Source organism: Barbus barbus, assembly GCF_936440315.1.
Source record: "Barbus barbus genome assembly, chromosome: 48".
In the NCBI taxonomy this organism is placed as follows: domain Eukaryota; kingdom Metazoa; phylum Chordata; class Actinopteri; order Cypriniformes; family Cyprinidae; genus Barbus; species Barbus barbus.
Window position 1 is genome coordinate 22,686,443 of NC_136726.1, and position 13,661 is coordinate 22,700,103.

Genomic DNA, 13,661 nt, shown 5'->3' on the forward strand with positions numbered 1-13,661 from the left:
GGGATTTATGTAAATTAGCAGGAGACAGTGAGCGATCCGTTTTTCCCATGAGGCCTTTGGAGCCATCCGGAGGCTTTCTTACGGGATGGGGATGGAAACTGAGGGGATCGACTTCAGACTCCGAACAAATTGGATTCTCAGAAGTTTGTCTTCAGAGGGACTCTTTCTCTAGTTCAGTTCAGGGGGAATTATTTAGGGATGCACAATATTATCGGAACCTTATCGGAATCGGCCGATAAAGGCTCAAAATGTAAACATCGGCACACTGTTAAAAAAATAAGTTGAGCAAACTTAAATATTTAAGGCAACCAGCTTCAGCAGAGTTTTATTTTTTAGGAGATTTTTTTGTTCTCTCAACTTTTTGTTGTATAAACTTAAAACAAAAAGTTGAGAGAACTCAAAAATCTCCTAAAAAATAAGTTGTGAGAACTCAAAAATCTGCTTAAGCTGGTTGCCTTAAATTTTAAAGTTTGCTCAACTTTTTTTTTTTACAGTGCATCGGCTGATTTGAAAAAAATATGCCTTGCCGATAAGACGGATAGGTCAGATGTGCTCAGGGTATGATAGTAATCAGATCACACCCACACACGTCAGCAGTGTGGTCATTCTTCACACTTGTAGATTTAATAATCTACAGTTTTTCTCACTTGCTTAAACACATTTTTTGAAATTATGCCTCTTTTTTGTGAGACTCTAAGCACAAATCCATAACTTCTAACTCAATTACCCAAAATTCCTATATTCAGGTCAAAATTCAGCTCTCCACTCAAAACAACTCAATCTTGCTGGAAAACCAAACTTTGCTCTCAGACATGACACAAAAACACACACACTACAACACAGTCTTACACACTGATGAAATAAATTCAAAACAATACTACAAAAACCGGTAATAAGTGAGGGATCACGTGACGCTTTCATGAGCTAAGTCGCACATTAGCTGAGCTCTGTGTATATCACCTTCTTTCACTGTTGTTCGTCTTCTTTTTTACATTTGGGGTAGTTTTTTTGTTTGTTGTTGGTATGGAGATGTCACACAGTCGATAGTAACAGTGAATTCAAAGTTATTGTGTTCTCTTATAATAAGGCTAGTGGTGGTGTTCTGAAGAAGGGTACTGGCTGTCATGTTACTGTCACTGATTAAGGCAGGGGAGGGCGGCAGCCTAGGGTTTTTACCCCAGTCTGTAAAAGTTTTATGGGGTGTGTTTTCTTTATGTTAATGGGTTTTTAAAGGCAGACTTGAGTTAATTCATTTGCAGTGGTACAACTTTCTCTCATTTGTTCAGTTCACTTATTTGTTTGATAGTAATGACTGAAATTAATATAATAAGTTGTAATGTCACGGCCTCCATAAACGTACAAGTTTTTTACAACTACTGCAACGAAAAAAGGTTGACATTGCTTTGATCCAGAAAGCTCATTTGTGGATGGATGATATTCATAGATGCAATAATAAATATTACGAGGTGGTCTCTTTTGCTGTGACTGACAATAAAACTAAAGGTGTTTTGATAACTGTTTGAAGAAATTTAAATATTTCCATTTTAGACAGAAACGGTGATAATGCTGACAGAACTGCCTGTACATCTCTTGTGGAAAGGAATTCTCCCTGATCCTAACTGATAATTCTGTTGTTTCTGCTTCAGTTGTTTGCTCTTTTCTCCTCGAACAATCATGCAGACCATTGTTGTTTTTGTATTCATGTATGTTATTTCTTTTTCTTTCTTTTTTTCTTGAGTTTGCCTTTTAAATTAAATTTTTAAAAAAATTGTTCACAAAAAAAAACGGTAATAAGTGTTGCTTGTGGTACTTGTGGTATGTGTTTTATTCCTTATTTTAGTCAAAGTCGTGACGTATTGTCAAGTATGGTGACCCATACTCGAAATTGGTGCTCTGCGTTTAACCCATCCAAGTGCACACACACAGCAGTGAGTAGTGAACAAATGCACACACACACACACACACACACACCGTGAACACACACCCGGAGCAGTGGGCAGCCATGCTGCAGCGCCCGGGGAGCAGTTGGGGGTTCGGTGCCTTGCTCAAGGGCACCTCAGTCGTGGTATTGAGGGTGGAGAGAGCGCTGGACATTCACTCCCCCCACCTACAATTCCTGCCGGCCGGGGACTCGAACCCGCAACCTTTCGATTACGAGTCCGACTCTCTAACCATTAGGCCACGACTTCCCCACAAAAAAAAAAGGGGAAGGGGACGTTCTCTGCATTTAACCCATCCAGGTACACCACATTTTAATGTACTGTATAGTAGAGTACAGTACAATACAGCAAACAACAACAAAAATAATTATTCTGCCCCAGCATCCCGTCTTTGGTCTGGGACAGGCCTCCTCCTCTTCCTCTCTGTACTCACTCTCCACCTCCTTCTCTTCCTCTTCCTTCATTTCTTTCTCTACTCCCTCCTCTTCCTCTCTGTATTCCCTCTCTACCTCCTACTCTTGCTCTTGCTTCATATCTTTCTCTACTCCCTCCTCTTCCTCTCTGTATTCCCTCTCTACCTCCTACTCTTCCTCTTGCTTCATATCTTTCTCTACTCCCTCCTCTTCCTCTCTGTATTCCCTCTCTACCTCCTACTCTTCCTCTTGCTTCATATCTTTCTCTACTCCCTCCTCTTCCTCTCTGTATTCCCTCTCTACCTCCTACTCTTGCTCTTGCTTCATTTCTTTCTCTACTCCCTCCTCTTCCTCTCTGTATTCCCTCTCTACCTCCTACTCTTCCTCTTGCTTCATATCTTTCTCTACTCCCTCCTCTTCCTCTCTGTATTCCCTCTCTACCTCCTACTCTTCCTCTTGCTTCATATCTTTCTCTACTCCCTCCTCTTCCTCTCTGTATTCCCTCTCTACCTCCTACTCTTCCTCTTGCTTCATATCTTTCTCTACTCCCTCCTCTTCCTCTCTGTATTCCCTCTCTACCTCCTACTCTTCCTCTTGCTTCATATCTTTCTTTACTCCCTCCTCCTCCTCTTCCTCTCTGTACTCCCTCCTCCCTTGAACAATTCATGGCAAATTTATAAAAAGTCTAATAGAAATGTGTAGAAAATATGCTTGACAGTTTATGACAACTAGATCATCCATTGTGCATTTAATGACTTATACGATGAACTAATGACTAGATGTTTTGAGGGGTAAGTCTATAGCACAGAGACCTATATAATACATTTTGAGCAGCATGACAATAATAAATGATAATGTAGGAAACCGCAGAGAAATGTACATAATCAGTTGCATGAATGTACCAAAGCAATCGCAACTTGTTCAAAATAATGATAAACTTTTTATGATGTGCACAAGTGACTAGATGATGTGGAGGTTGAACAAGTAGTTTTGAGAATTTCATTTCTGATCTGAGAAATGCATCAAAGCCACTAAGAAAAATGTAAGCTGACTTTGGCCCTTTATCCATCAAAGGTTCTGATTGGTGTGTGATAAATTTAGACTCCTAGTGTTTCCACTTTGGTAATTGTGTGTTAATTGAACTCAAACTGTGCAGACTTGAATGAACAATATTGAATGCTAGTGCTTTCTAAATGACCACATGGTGTAAGCACTGAGAAATGTAGGGATTTGTGTGTAGAGTTTTGCAGTAACAGTTCACCAAATATGACTCATGTGTCAAAGCAGGGGAATCGTGTTTATAGTTTAGGGCAGGGGTCACCAGACTCGGTCCTGGACGGCCAGTGTCCTGCAGAGTTTATCTCCAACCCTAATTAAACACACCTGAAGCAGCTAATCAAGGTCTTACTAGGTATACTTGAGACTTCCAGGCAGGTGTGTTGAGGCAAGTTGGACCTAAACTCTGCAGGACACCGGCCCTCCAGGATCAAGTTTGGTGACCCCTGGTTTAGGGAAATGGGTGTGCTTTTTCAAAAATGGCGTTATGGTTTTGAAATTTTAGTTTAAAAGCCTGATTATAGTGTTTTAGCAATCAAGAAAAACTGTAATATATACAGATTTATTTATTAATATGTAATATTTTTTTCAAATGTATTATGAAAACTTAAACACAAGGTGCTGTAAAAGATTTTTTGAATTTTTACAGCTCTTTTGATTTAGACCATTAAATTATGATAAATCCACAAATAAAATCTTAAGTTTTCAACTACATCTCTGAGAAAAAAAGAAAAACAAAAATAGCAGAGATTTATTTTATTACATTTATTTTCAAGCCTTTCAATATACTCTCATTAAAAAAAAAACTTTAATAATGTTTATTACTTCTAACAAACAAGTTTTTGCCAAAAAAATATATATATTTAATAATAAAATATTAATAAATAATAATAATAAAATAATTTGTTTATATTTTCCGCACAGGAGAGACTTGGTGTTGTTTCAAAACAAAGGGTAATATATCTGTATTGGCATCGGCTATCGGCCAAAATGATTTGAAAAATATCGACAAAAATCTAATATCGTGCATCCCTAGAATTACTTTCAGCTCTGTTTAGGAATAGCATATGATCAAAGTATTCTTACAAAACTAAACTAAACACTCTTAATGTCTTCTGTCATTTTACTGGTTTCAGGATGTTTATTGTGTTATGTTTCTTTCTTGATGCATTTATTTTTGATTCTGTCTGATTCTGTTGTGTTTGATTTGTTTGTTTTTGATTCTGTTCTGTTTGATTCTATTTGATTCTATTGTGTTTAATGCATTACTTTTTAATTCTGTTGTGTTTGATTTTTGGCTTTTGATTTTGTTGTGGTTGCTTCTGTTTAATTCTGTTCTGTTTTCTTTGTTTGTTTTTGATTCTATTCCGTTTTTATTTTATTTTAGTCTGTTAATTTTGATTTGTTTGTTTTTATTTCTGTTCTGTTTGATAGATTCTATTTGATTCTGTTCGATGCATTTATATTTGATTCTGTTGTGTTTGAATCTAATTGATTCTGTTGTGTTTGAATCTAATTGATTCTGTTGTGTTTGAATCTATTTGATTCTGTTGTGTTTGAATCTATTTGATTCTGTTGTGTTTGAATCTAATTGATTCTGTTGTATTTGAATCTATTTGATTCTGTTGTGTTTGAATCTAATTGATTCTGTTGTGTTTGAATCTATTTGATTCTGTTGTATTTGAATCTATTTGATTCTGTTGTGTTTGAATCTAATTGATTCTGTTGTATTTGAATCTAATTGATTCTGTTGTATTTTTAGTTGATTTGTTTGTTTTTTATCCATTTTTGATTTGTTTGTTTTTTATTCTGTTCTGTTCTTTTCTGTTTGATTCATTTAGTTTGTATTGTGTTTGATTCTGTTGTGTTTGATTTGTTTGTTTGTGATCTGTTGTGGGTAAGAAAATGGGCAAAGAAAGCAATTTCTTACAGCGTCAGTGACTAAACTAATATAGCATTTCCCACAATGCTTCTGTTGTTAAGGTATCTTTAAGAGCACCTGCTACATCGATGTGCGCTGGTTCCCATTTGATGTTCAGCGGTGTGATCTAAAGTTCGGCTCGTGGACGTATGGCGGATGGTCTTTGGACCTGCAGATGATGGAGGCCGATATTACTGGATACATCGCTAACGGGGAATGGGACCTGGTTGGTAAGTTTTACAGTGATGTATGATAATGTGGTACTGAATGATTAATATAGTCATAGACCATGTTATTTATATGGTAATCTAATTATTTTTATTTATTTTTTATACCAGGCTAGTGCCATGATATATGCCCTAAAGCACATGGTAGTGCCATTGTACCATGTCCAAAACAGTGTTATTTTAGTATCATTAATTGTCTATTACAGTATTTATTAATATTTTGAATTAGTTTTAATTTTCTTTCTTAAGTTTCCTTTTTGTTTAATTCAGGATTTGAAATGTAATTATTTTCTGGTGTATTTTTGTCATTTATTTTAGCTTTTTATTTGATTTGATTCAGTCATATATATATATATATATATACAGTGGGGATCGAAAGTTTGGGCACCCCTTGCAGAATCTGTGAAAATGTGGATAATTTTACCAAAATAAGAGAGATCATACAAAACGCATGTTATTTTTTATTTAGTACTGTCCTGAGTAAGATATTTTCCATAAAAGATGTTTACATATAGTCCACAAGACAAAAAAATAGCTGAAATTATTAAAATAACCCCATTCAAAAGTTTGGGAACCCTTGGTTCTTAATACTGTGTGTGGTTACCTGGATGATCCACAACTGTTTTTTGTTTTGTGATGGTTGTTCATGAGTCCCTTGTTTGTTCTGAACAGTTAAACTGAGCACTGTTCTTCAGAAAAATCCTCCAGGTCCTGCAGATTCCTCAGTTTTCCAGCATCTTTTGCATATTTGAACCCTTTCCAGCAGTAACTGTATGATTTTGAGATCCTCCTTTTCACGCTGAGGATGATTGAGGGACTCAAACACGACTATTAAAAAAAGGTTCATACATTCACTGATGTTCCTGAAGGAAACACGATGCATTCAGAGCCGGGGGTGTTTCTATTTGACTAAACAGTCATTAAATAATGTCAAAATGCATATCTACAGTTGTATTTTAAAGTATACGCGCGTGTGTGTTGTAGAGGTTCCAGGCAGGAGGAATGAGAAGTTCTACGACTGCTGTAAGGAGCCGTATCCTGACATCACCTTCACTGTGGTGATGAGGAGGAGGACGCTGTACTACGGCCTCAACCTGTTGATCCCATGTGTCCTGATCTCCACTCTCGCACTGCTGGTGTTTCTGCTGCCCGCTGACTCTGGAGAGAAGATATCGCTGGGTGAGACACGCACAAAACACACATCTCTTTAAGGGTCCATGAAGAACCTTTAAAATCCATGGAAGGCTTACAATGTTCTTCACACTTAGAAAAAATGTCTCTTCTGTGGCATCGCTGAGAAGAAAAACTTTTTGCAACTTTCATTTTTAAGAGTGCATCTCCGTCGTTTCTTCCAGACAATAATGAGATTCCATGGAGCACAAATGTAGACTTTTGCTGAAGTTTTCAGCTTCTTAGATGTTTCTCCTGAGAAAAAGACCCCAGTAATCTCACTCGCGTCTGCTCAGGCTGATAAATGGGTTTGAATACAGCCAACAAGAGCAGCTGATTTTGCAATACAAGAGCGTCTGATGCTCTGCGTGTGTCCTTAATTTCATGGTGTCTTAGTTCTGAGTTTGTGTGTGTGTGTGTGTGTGTGTGTGTGTGTGTGTGGGCGGCTTCCCTTGACTTTCTGTTTCACATTATAGCAATTCAAAATCATTGGCTCCGTCCAGAATTAATTACTAGTGCACTGCATACTCCACAGTCTACACTCTATAATGCACACTACTGTAAATAGCATGTGAAACCATATGCATGATGCAACAGTAATTTTGTTTCTAATCTAATTTTGTGTTAAAACTTTTGGTAATCCATTCAAATGATGCTATAAGTATATATTTTAAAAAGCCCATTTGACATTGTTTCCATCTTATTTGAAATAAAAATCCAGCACATTGCATTGTGGGATACTGAATTTCTCACAAATTTAAGTCGAAAACATAATGACAAACAGCAATGTTTAACAAAATGTTTCACTAAGCAGGATGCAAGGGAACCATTGAATTGCATGTTCGATCAGTGAATTGTTTATATACATGAACCATCCAAATGAATCGATTCACTAAAATGAATCAGACTTCCTTTATGTGAGAGAACAGGTCAATCGACTGAAAAACTGGAAAAGTATACATGATAAATACCGTGGTAATGCTACTAAAACACTGATCCAGAAGTGTTTTGAGATGGAAAAGCATGTGTTTGGATGCAGTCCAGTAGTTTGAGAGATTGGCACGCTTTAAGAGAGACGCTCTGGAATCAATAAACACCGAGACAGAAACTCCAGATATTTCATTCAGCTGCTTGCAGACGAGTCTGAAATCACAGCTCAAACATTCAACATGACAAACAGCCAGATACACCTTCTTAATGAGTGTGTTTGATCTGTGGGCTTCATTAAGACCCAGCATGAGTCTGGAAAGGCAGGATTTTTCCAGACTCTCTGCATCATGGATATTATTTGACATGACTGATGTTACAGAAGTGAGTTGTTGGGGACATAACAGCAGACAACAGACATTGTTTGATCAAAATTATTGCTAGGGACAATTTAGTAGTGGCTGGATATTGGTAGGGACATGTCATACCGTCTCTACTAAATTCTACACCCTTGAAAATCATAACAAGCAAAAATAATAATTTAAGATGCATTCATATATAATTGATTTTGCAGTCCCTTACAGTGGCATCAAACGCAGCTCATCCAATCAGATTGTAAAGTAATTTGAAGCTGTTTTTGTTGTTGTCTCCTGACAGGAATCACTGTGTTGCTGTCGCTCACCGTCTTCATGCTGCTGGTGGCCGAGATCATGCCTGCCACCTCTGATTCAGTGCCTCTGATTGGTAAGTGCAGCTGTCAATCACAGTGTGGGGGCGGGACTGATGTGTGGGCTTAAACAGATGGGAATGAATGACACAGATGGAGAGAAATGACGGACCCTGAAAACTGAGATGCAGCAAACTGTATTCATCACATTCATGGTTATGTATCATCCAGAAATGGGCCGCTTAGAAACGGGCGCGATCGCTCACCCTGAAACGGCCCGATGGAGTCTCATCCTGATGCCTGAGTGCGTTATTTATCTGTTCCCAAACGGACCATTACAGAGGAAAACCCATCGAATAATGTCAGAGGAAAGAGCTTTTTCATATTGAAAGCTTCTGTTTAATAACTTAGTTTTAAATACTGGTTGACATTCGCAAAAGGAGATATTTAGCGAAATGTTCATGCTGTTAACTGATAGATAACATAAAAAAATTAACATTAAAAAATACATTGATTTGAAATACATTAAATGTTGGTTACTCTTATTTAGTGACAGCTTAATTTATTCTACATCTGCAACAGGGTCACTAATTTATCTGTATTTTACTGTATAGTCCAATTTAAATATATTTTATATCATTTTTAATTGCAATTTATTTCACTTAATTTATTTTTTTTATGTTTATTGCTATATAAAATAATGATATCAAACAAATGAATGTTTTAAACTGTTCAGGGCAGTCCTGAATATGAATTTTCCTCTATAAATCACTTTGGATAAAAGCATCTGCTAAATGCATAAATGTAAATAAAAAAAATAGCAAAATAAATCAAATACATTTTAAATAAAATTAAACATTAATTTATTTAATTTATATAATTTTAATTACATTTTATTTCATTTAATTTTGTGTTTATTTAATGTTTATTATTATAAAATGATAAAATAAAAATAATTAAACAGGAATTTAAACTATATTCAGTCTTTAATTTTGATATTTGATTTATGAAATTTCACTTTTGACAAAAGTGTCTGAAATATGTAAATATAAATGTAAATGATACCATCAATAATTGCAAACTAAATAAATAGTAAATAGAAATACAATGTTATGCAATGTATTTTTTATAATTTTTAAATGTCATTTTATTTCATTTAATTTATTTTTTTTATTATTGTTTTGCTATAAAATGCTGAAATCAAACAAATGAAATGGGTTTTAAAGTGTATTCAGAGCAGTCTAAAGTTTGATATGAATTTGCCTCATTTGCAAGTCAATTTTGATAAAAGAATCTGCTAAATGCATAAATGTAAACATCAACAAACTAAAGGTAAATATTAGTGCTGTCAAACGATTAATTGCATCCAAACTGAAAGTTTTTGTTTGCATAATATATGAGTATGTGCTATGTATATTTAATATGTATATATAAATACACACACATACAGTATATATTTCAGAAAAATATGTTATGTTTATATATTAAATATATTTATTTATAATATAAATTATATTAATATAAATATAGACATGTAAATAAATGGAAATATTTTCTAAATATATGCATGCATGTGTGTGTATTTATATTTACATATTAAATATACATAGCACATACTCATATATTATGCAAACAAAAACTTAAAAAATTTTATGTGATTAATCATTTGACAGCACTAGTAAATAGTAAAGACTTTATATAGAGTGTTTGTTTACGTGCAGGACGTCCTAACAGCTCTGGGTGATTGAGGTGGATTCAGGATCTTATTAGATTGTGTTTTCTGAAGCCTGGCGGTTTGTGAGATTTCTGCATTTGTGTGTGTGAGTGTGTACACGTTTGTATATCCTGGTGGGGACTTAAACCTGAATACACACAGACTCATGGGGACTCGTGTCACGGTGGGGACCTAAATTGAGGTCCTCATGGGTACAAAAGCTTATAAATCATACAAAATTTGTTTTTTTTGAGAAAGTAAAAATGCAGAAAGTTTCCTGTAAGGGGTAAGTTTAGGTGTAGGGCAATAGAAAGTACGGTTTGTACAGTATAAAAACCATTACGCCTACAAGGATAGCTGACCAGACTGTGTGTGTGTGTGTGTGTGTGTGTGTGTGTGTGTGTGTGTGTGTGTGTGTGTGTTTCAGCGCAGTATTTTGCCACCACTATGGTGATTGTGGGTCTGTCGGTCATCGCTACAGTCCTGGTGCTGCAGTATCACTATCATGATCCAGACGGAGGAAAGATGCCACGATGGGTAAGACAAACATCTCCATCCAGGACATTCCTGAAGAAGCTTTATGACTGCAAATGCTTTTCATCACCAAACCATGCATATGGAGTTTTTATCTATTTCTTTATTTTTTTTTATGTTTGGTGATTCATCATTAGTATATGTTTAATTGTGTGTATTTTTAATTTTTGCTACAGAAGGTTTTATTTATTTGTCTGTTTGTTTAGCTTTTTATTTAGTATTTTGTTATGCTGCATAATGTATGAAATATACATTATTAAAATATTTTTGTTTATACATTTTTGCTACCATATTTTTTTTAATTCATTTTTTATTTGTTTAGTTTTTCATTATTTTATTTTCATATATTATAATTTTTATTGTATATATTTTTGCTACACAAGCTTTACATTACCAAAGCATCTATCTATCTATCTATCTATCTATCTATCTATCTATCTATCTATCTATCTATCTGTCTGTCTGTCTGTCTGTCTGTCTGTCTGTCTGTCTGTCTGTCTGTCTGTCTGTCTGTCTGTCTACTTTTAATGACATTTAGTTTTTTTCATATATTATTAATGCATTTTTAATTGTGTGCATATTTTTTATTTTTGCTGCACAAGCTTTACATTACCAAAGCTTGATTGGTTTGTTCATTTATTTGTTTTTTGTTTATTTATTTACAAAAAAAATCACTTTTTTGTTTTATTTCATACATTTATTTTTAATTGTGTGTGTATTAGTTTTTGCTACCAACAAATGCATTTATTTGATTGTTCGATTGATTGTTTAGCTTTTTATTAATTTAGTATTTCATTATTTTATTTCATATATTATTAATATATTTTACATTGTTTGTGCAGTTTTAAAGTTTGCCACAAAAGATTTACATTACCAGTGCATTTATTTGTTTCATTTTTTTATTTAATTAGTATGTATATGTTAGGTCTCTGACTCTGTACTTTAAAGTGCTGAAGGTCAGCGTCTCTCGGCGCGTGACGTGACGGGAATCAGAGTGGACTGTGGACAACAGCTTTATACTAAGTGCATGAGACAAGCCACTTTGGCTGTTTTCAAACAAACTTTGTCCAAACAACAAATTTGTCCTCTAGGCACAAGCTTAACACAGCCAACATGAAATATTAATTCTCATTTTTGTTTCATGACTTCGATGTCTAGAATTACGATAAATATTCCAGCAGCAATTAGGAGGAAGCAGCGAATGCCTGCGGAAAAGCCAACAGCATTATGATGAGCCGGCATTGATTCAGTTGTATTGACTTCTCTGATTATGCAAATACATCATTAAGTGCTTGTTAAGTGCTCAGCACTGAGTGCAAACAAACTAATCATACAATACAGTAGTCTTTGTACTATTTGCATGGATGGGTGCATCGGTTATTTATTTATCTATTTATTTGTTTGTCCATCCACCATTTATTTATTTATTCATCCCTGTGTTATTATTTTTTATTTCTAATTTTATTTATTTCGTTGTTTCACTTTTTATTTATTTCAGGACTAAGTTCAAACAAACTAATCATTACATATAATAGTTTGTAGTTTTTGCATGGATGGGTGCATAGGTTGGTTATTTGTATTATTTATTTTTTGCTTGTTTTGCTTTTTATTTATTATTCTATTTTTATTTCATACATTTATTAATATATTTGTATAATACATTTGAATGTATTTATAATTTTTGCTGCAAAAGCTTCACATTTCCTTAACTTTTCCTGTTTTTCATAATTTTTCATACAAAAGCTTTACATTATCAAAGCAGGCAAGCATTTATTTATTTGTTTCTTTCTTTTCATTTTTAATGATAATGAGTATTTTGTTTTTATTACATGAATAATATATTTATATTTTTTATTCTGGGTGTATTTTTAATTTTTTATACAAAAGCTTTACATTATCAAAGCGTTCATTTATTCATTCGTTTATTTATTTATATGTAAATGTTATTTATTGATTTGTTTGTTTTCATTTTAACAATAATGAGTATTTATTTTTGAAATTAGATTAATAATATATTTAGTATTTTTAATTTCAGATACGAAAGCTTTACATTATCAAAGCGTTATTTATTTTATTTATTTATATGTAAATGTTATTTATTTGTTTGTTTTCATTTGAACGATAATGAGTATTTATTTTTTAAATTAAATGAATAATATACTTATATTTTTAATCCTGTTTGTATTTTTGATTTTAGATACAAAAAGCTTTACATTTCCAAAGCATTTATTTATTTAGTTATTTTTATTTCATACATAGTATATTTTTAACTGTGGATTAAGTGTTCAAACACTCTGTTGGGGCCACTGTGCATGGTTGTGTTTTGTCGTCCAGACCCGCGTCGTCCTCCTGAACTGGTGCGCCTGGTTCCTGCGCATGCGGCGACCTGGCGAGGAGCGCATCCGTCTGGCCTGCCACAACAAACCGCCTCGGCACGGAAGCGTGTCCAGCGTGGAGCTCTCTGTCAGCCAGGGGGCGCTGCAGCCCAGCAACATGCTGTACATCGGCTTCAGAGGCATGGAGGGTGTCCACTACGCATCTTCCCACGATTCGCACGGCATCCTTTGTGGACGAATCATGGCCTCCGCCGAGGAAGACGTGCTGTTGCCGGGGGGCAGAGCCGGAATCGGGGGGCGGGTCAATGGTGGCATTGTGGGCGGGGCTTTGGAATTGGAACTGGCTAAAATACTGGAGGAGGTACGATACATCGCTAAAAGGTTTCGCAACCAGGACGAGGACGCAAACGTGTGTAGTGAATGGAAGTTCGCAGCGGCGGTGATCGATCGCTTATGTTTAATGGCGTTCTCCATTTTCACCATCCTCTGCACCATCGGGATCCTGATGTCAGCACCAAATTTCGTAGAAGCCATTTCAAAAGATTTCTTCACCTGATGCTTGACGGACTTCGCTGTTTTATGTTTGTTTTTTTTTGTTCATCGCTCAGCAGCGACTGAGATTCTTGTCTTGGACCTGTAATGGGTGCGCTAATAAAACGTGCTAACTAGGGCTGAGCGATATATTTCGAAAGCAAGCAACAAGATTTTATGCACTTTTTATTCGACTTCGTTTTCCTCGTCTTGTTATTTGCTTGA

At 35.0% G+C, this 13,661-nt stretch overlaps 1 protein-coding gene across 1 annotated transcript in view; it reads left to right on the forward strand.

The window, feature by feature from the left end:
• The window catches only part of LOC306866825 (neuronal acetylcholine receptor subunit alpha-7), a gene marked incomplete at its 3' end in the record, with an annotated part of 30,510 nt that extends 17,049 nt beyond the window's left edge, over positions 1-13,461 (forward strand). The window contains exons 6-10 of the mRNA XM_079412205.1: positions 5,393-5,560; positions 6,542-6,736; positions 8,312-8,398; positions 10,463-10,572; positions 12,904-13,461. Coding sequence (XP_079268331.1) covers positions 5,393-5,560; positions 6,542-6,736; positions 8,312-8,398; positions 10,463-10,572; positions 12,904-13,461 — 1,118 coding nt within the window. The remainder of the gene's footprint in view (positions 1-5,392; positions 5,561-6,541; positions 6,737-8,311; positions 8,399-10,462; positions 10,573-12,903) is intronic.
• Between the last annotated feature and the right edge of the window lie 200 nt (positions 13,462-13,661).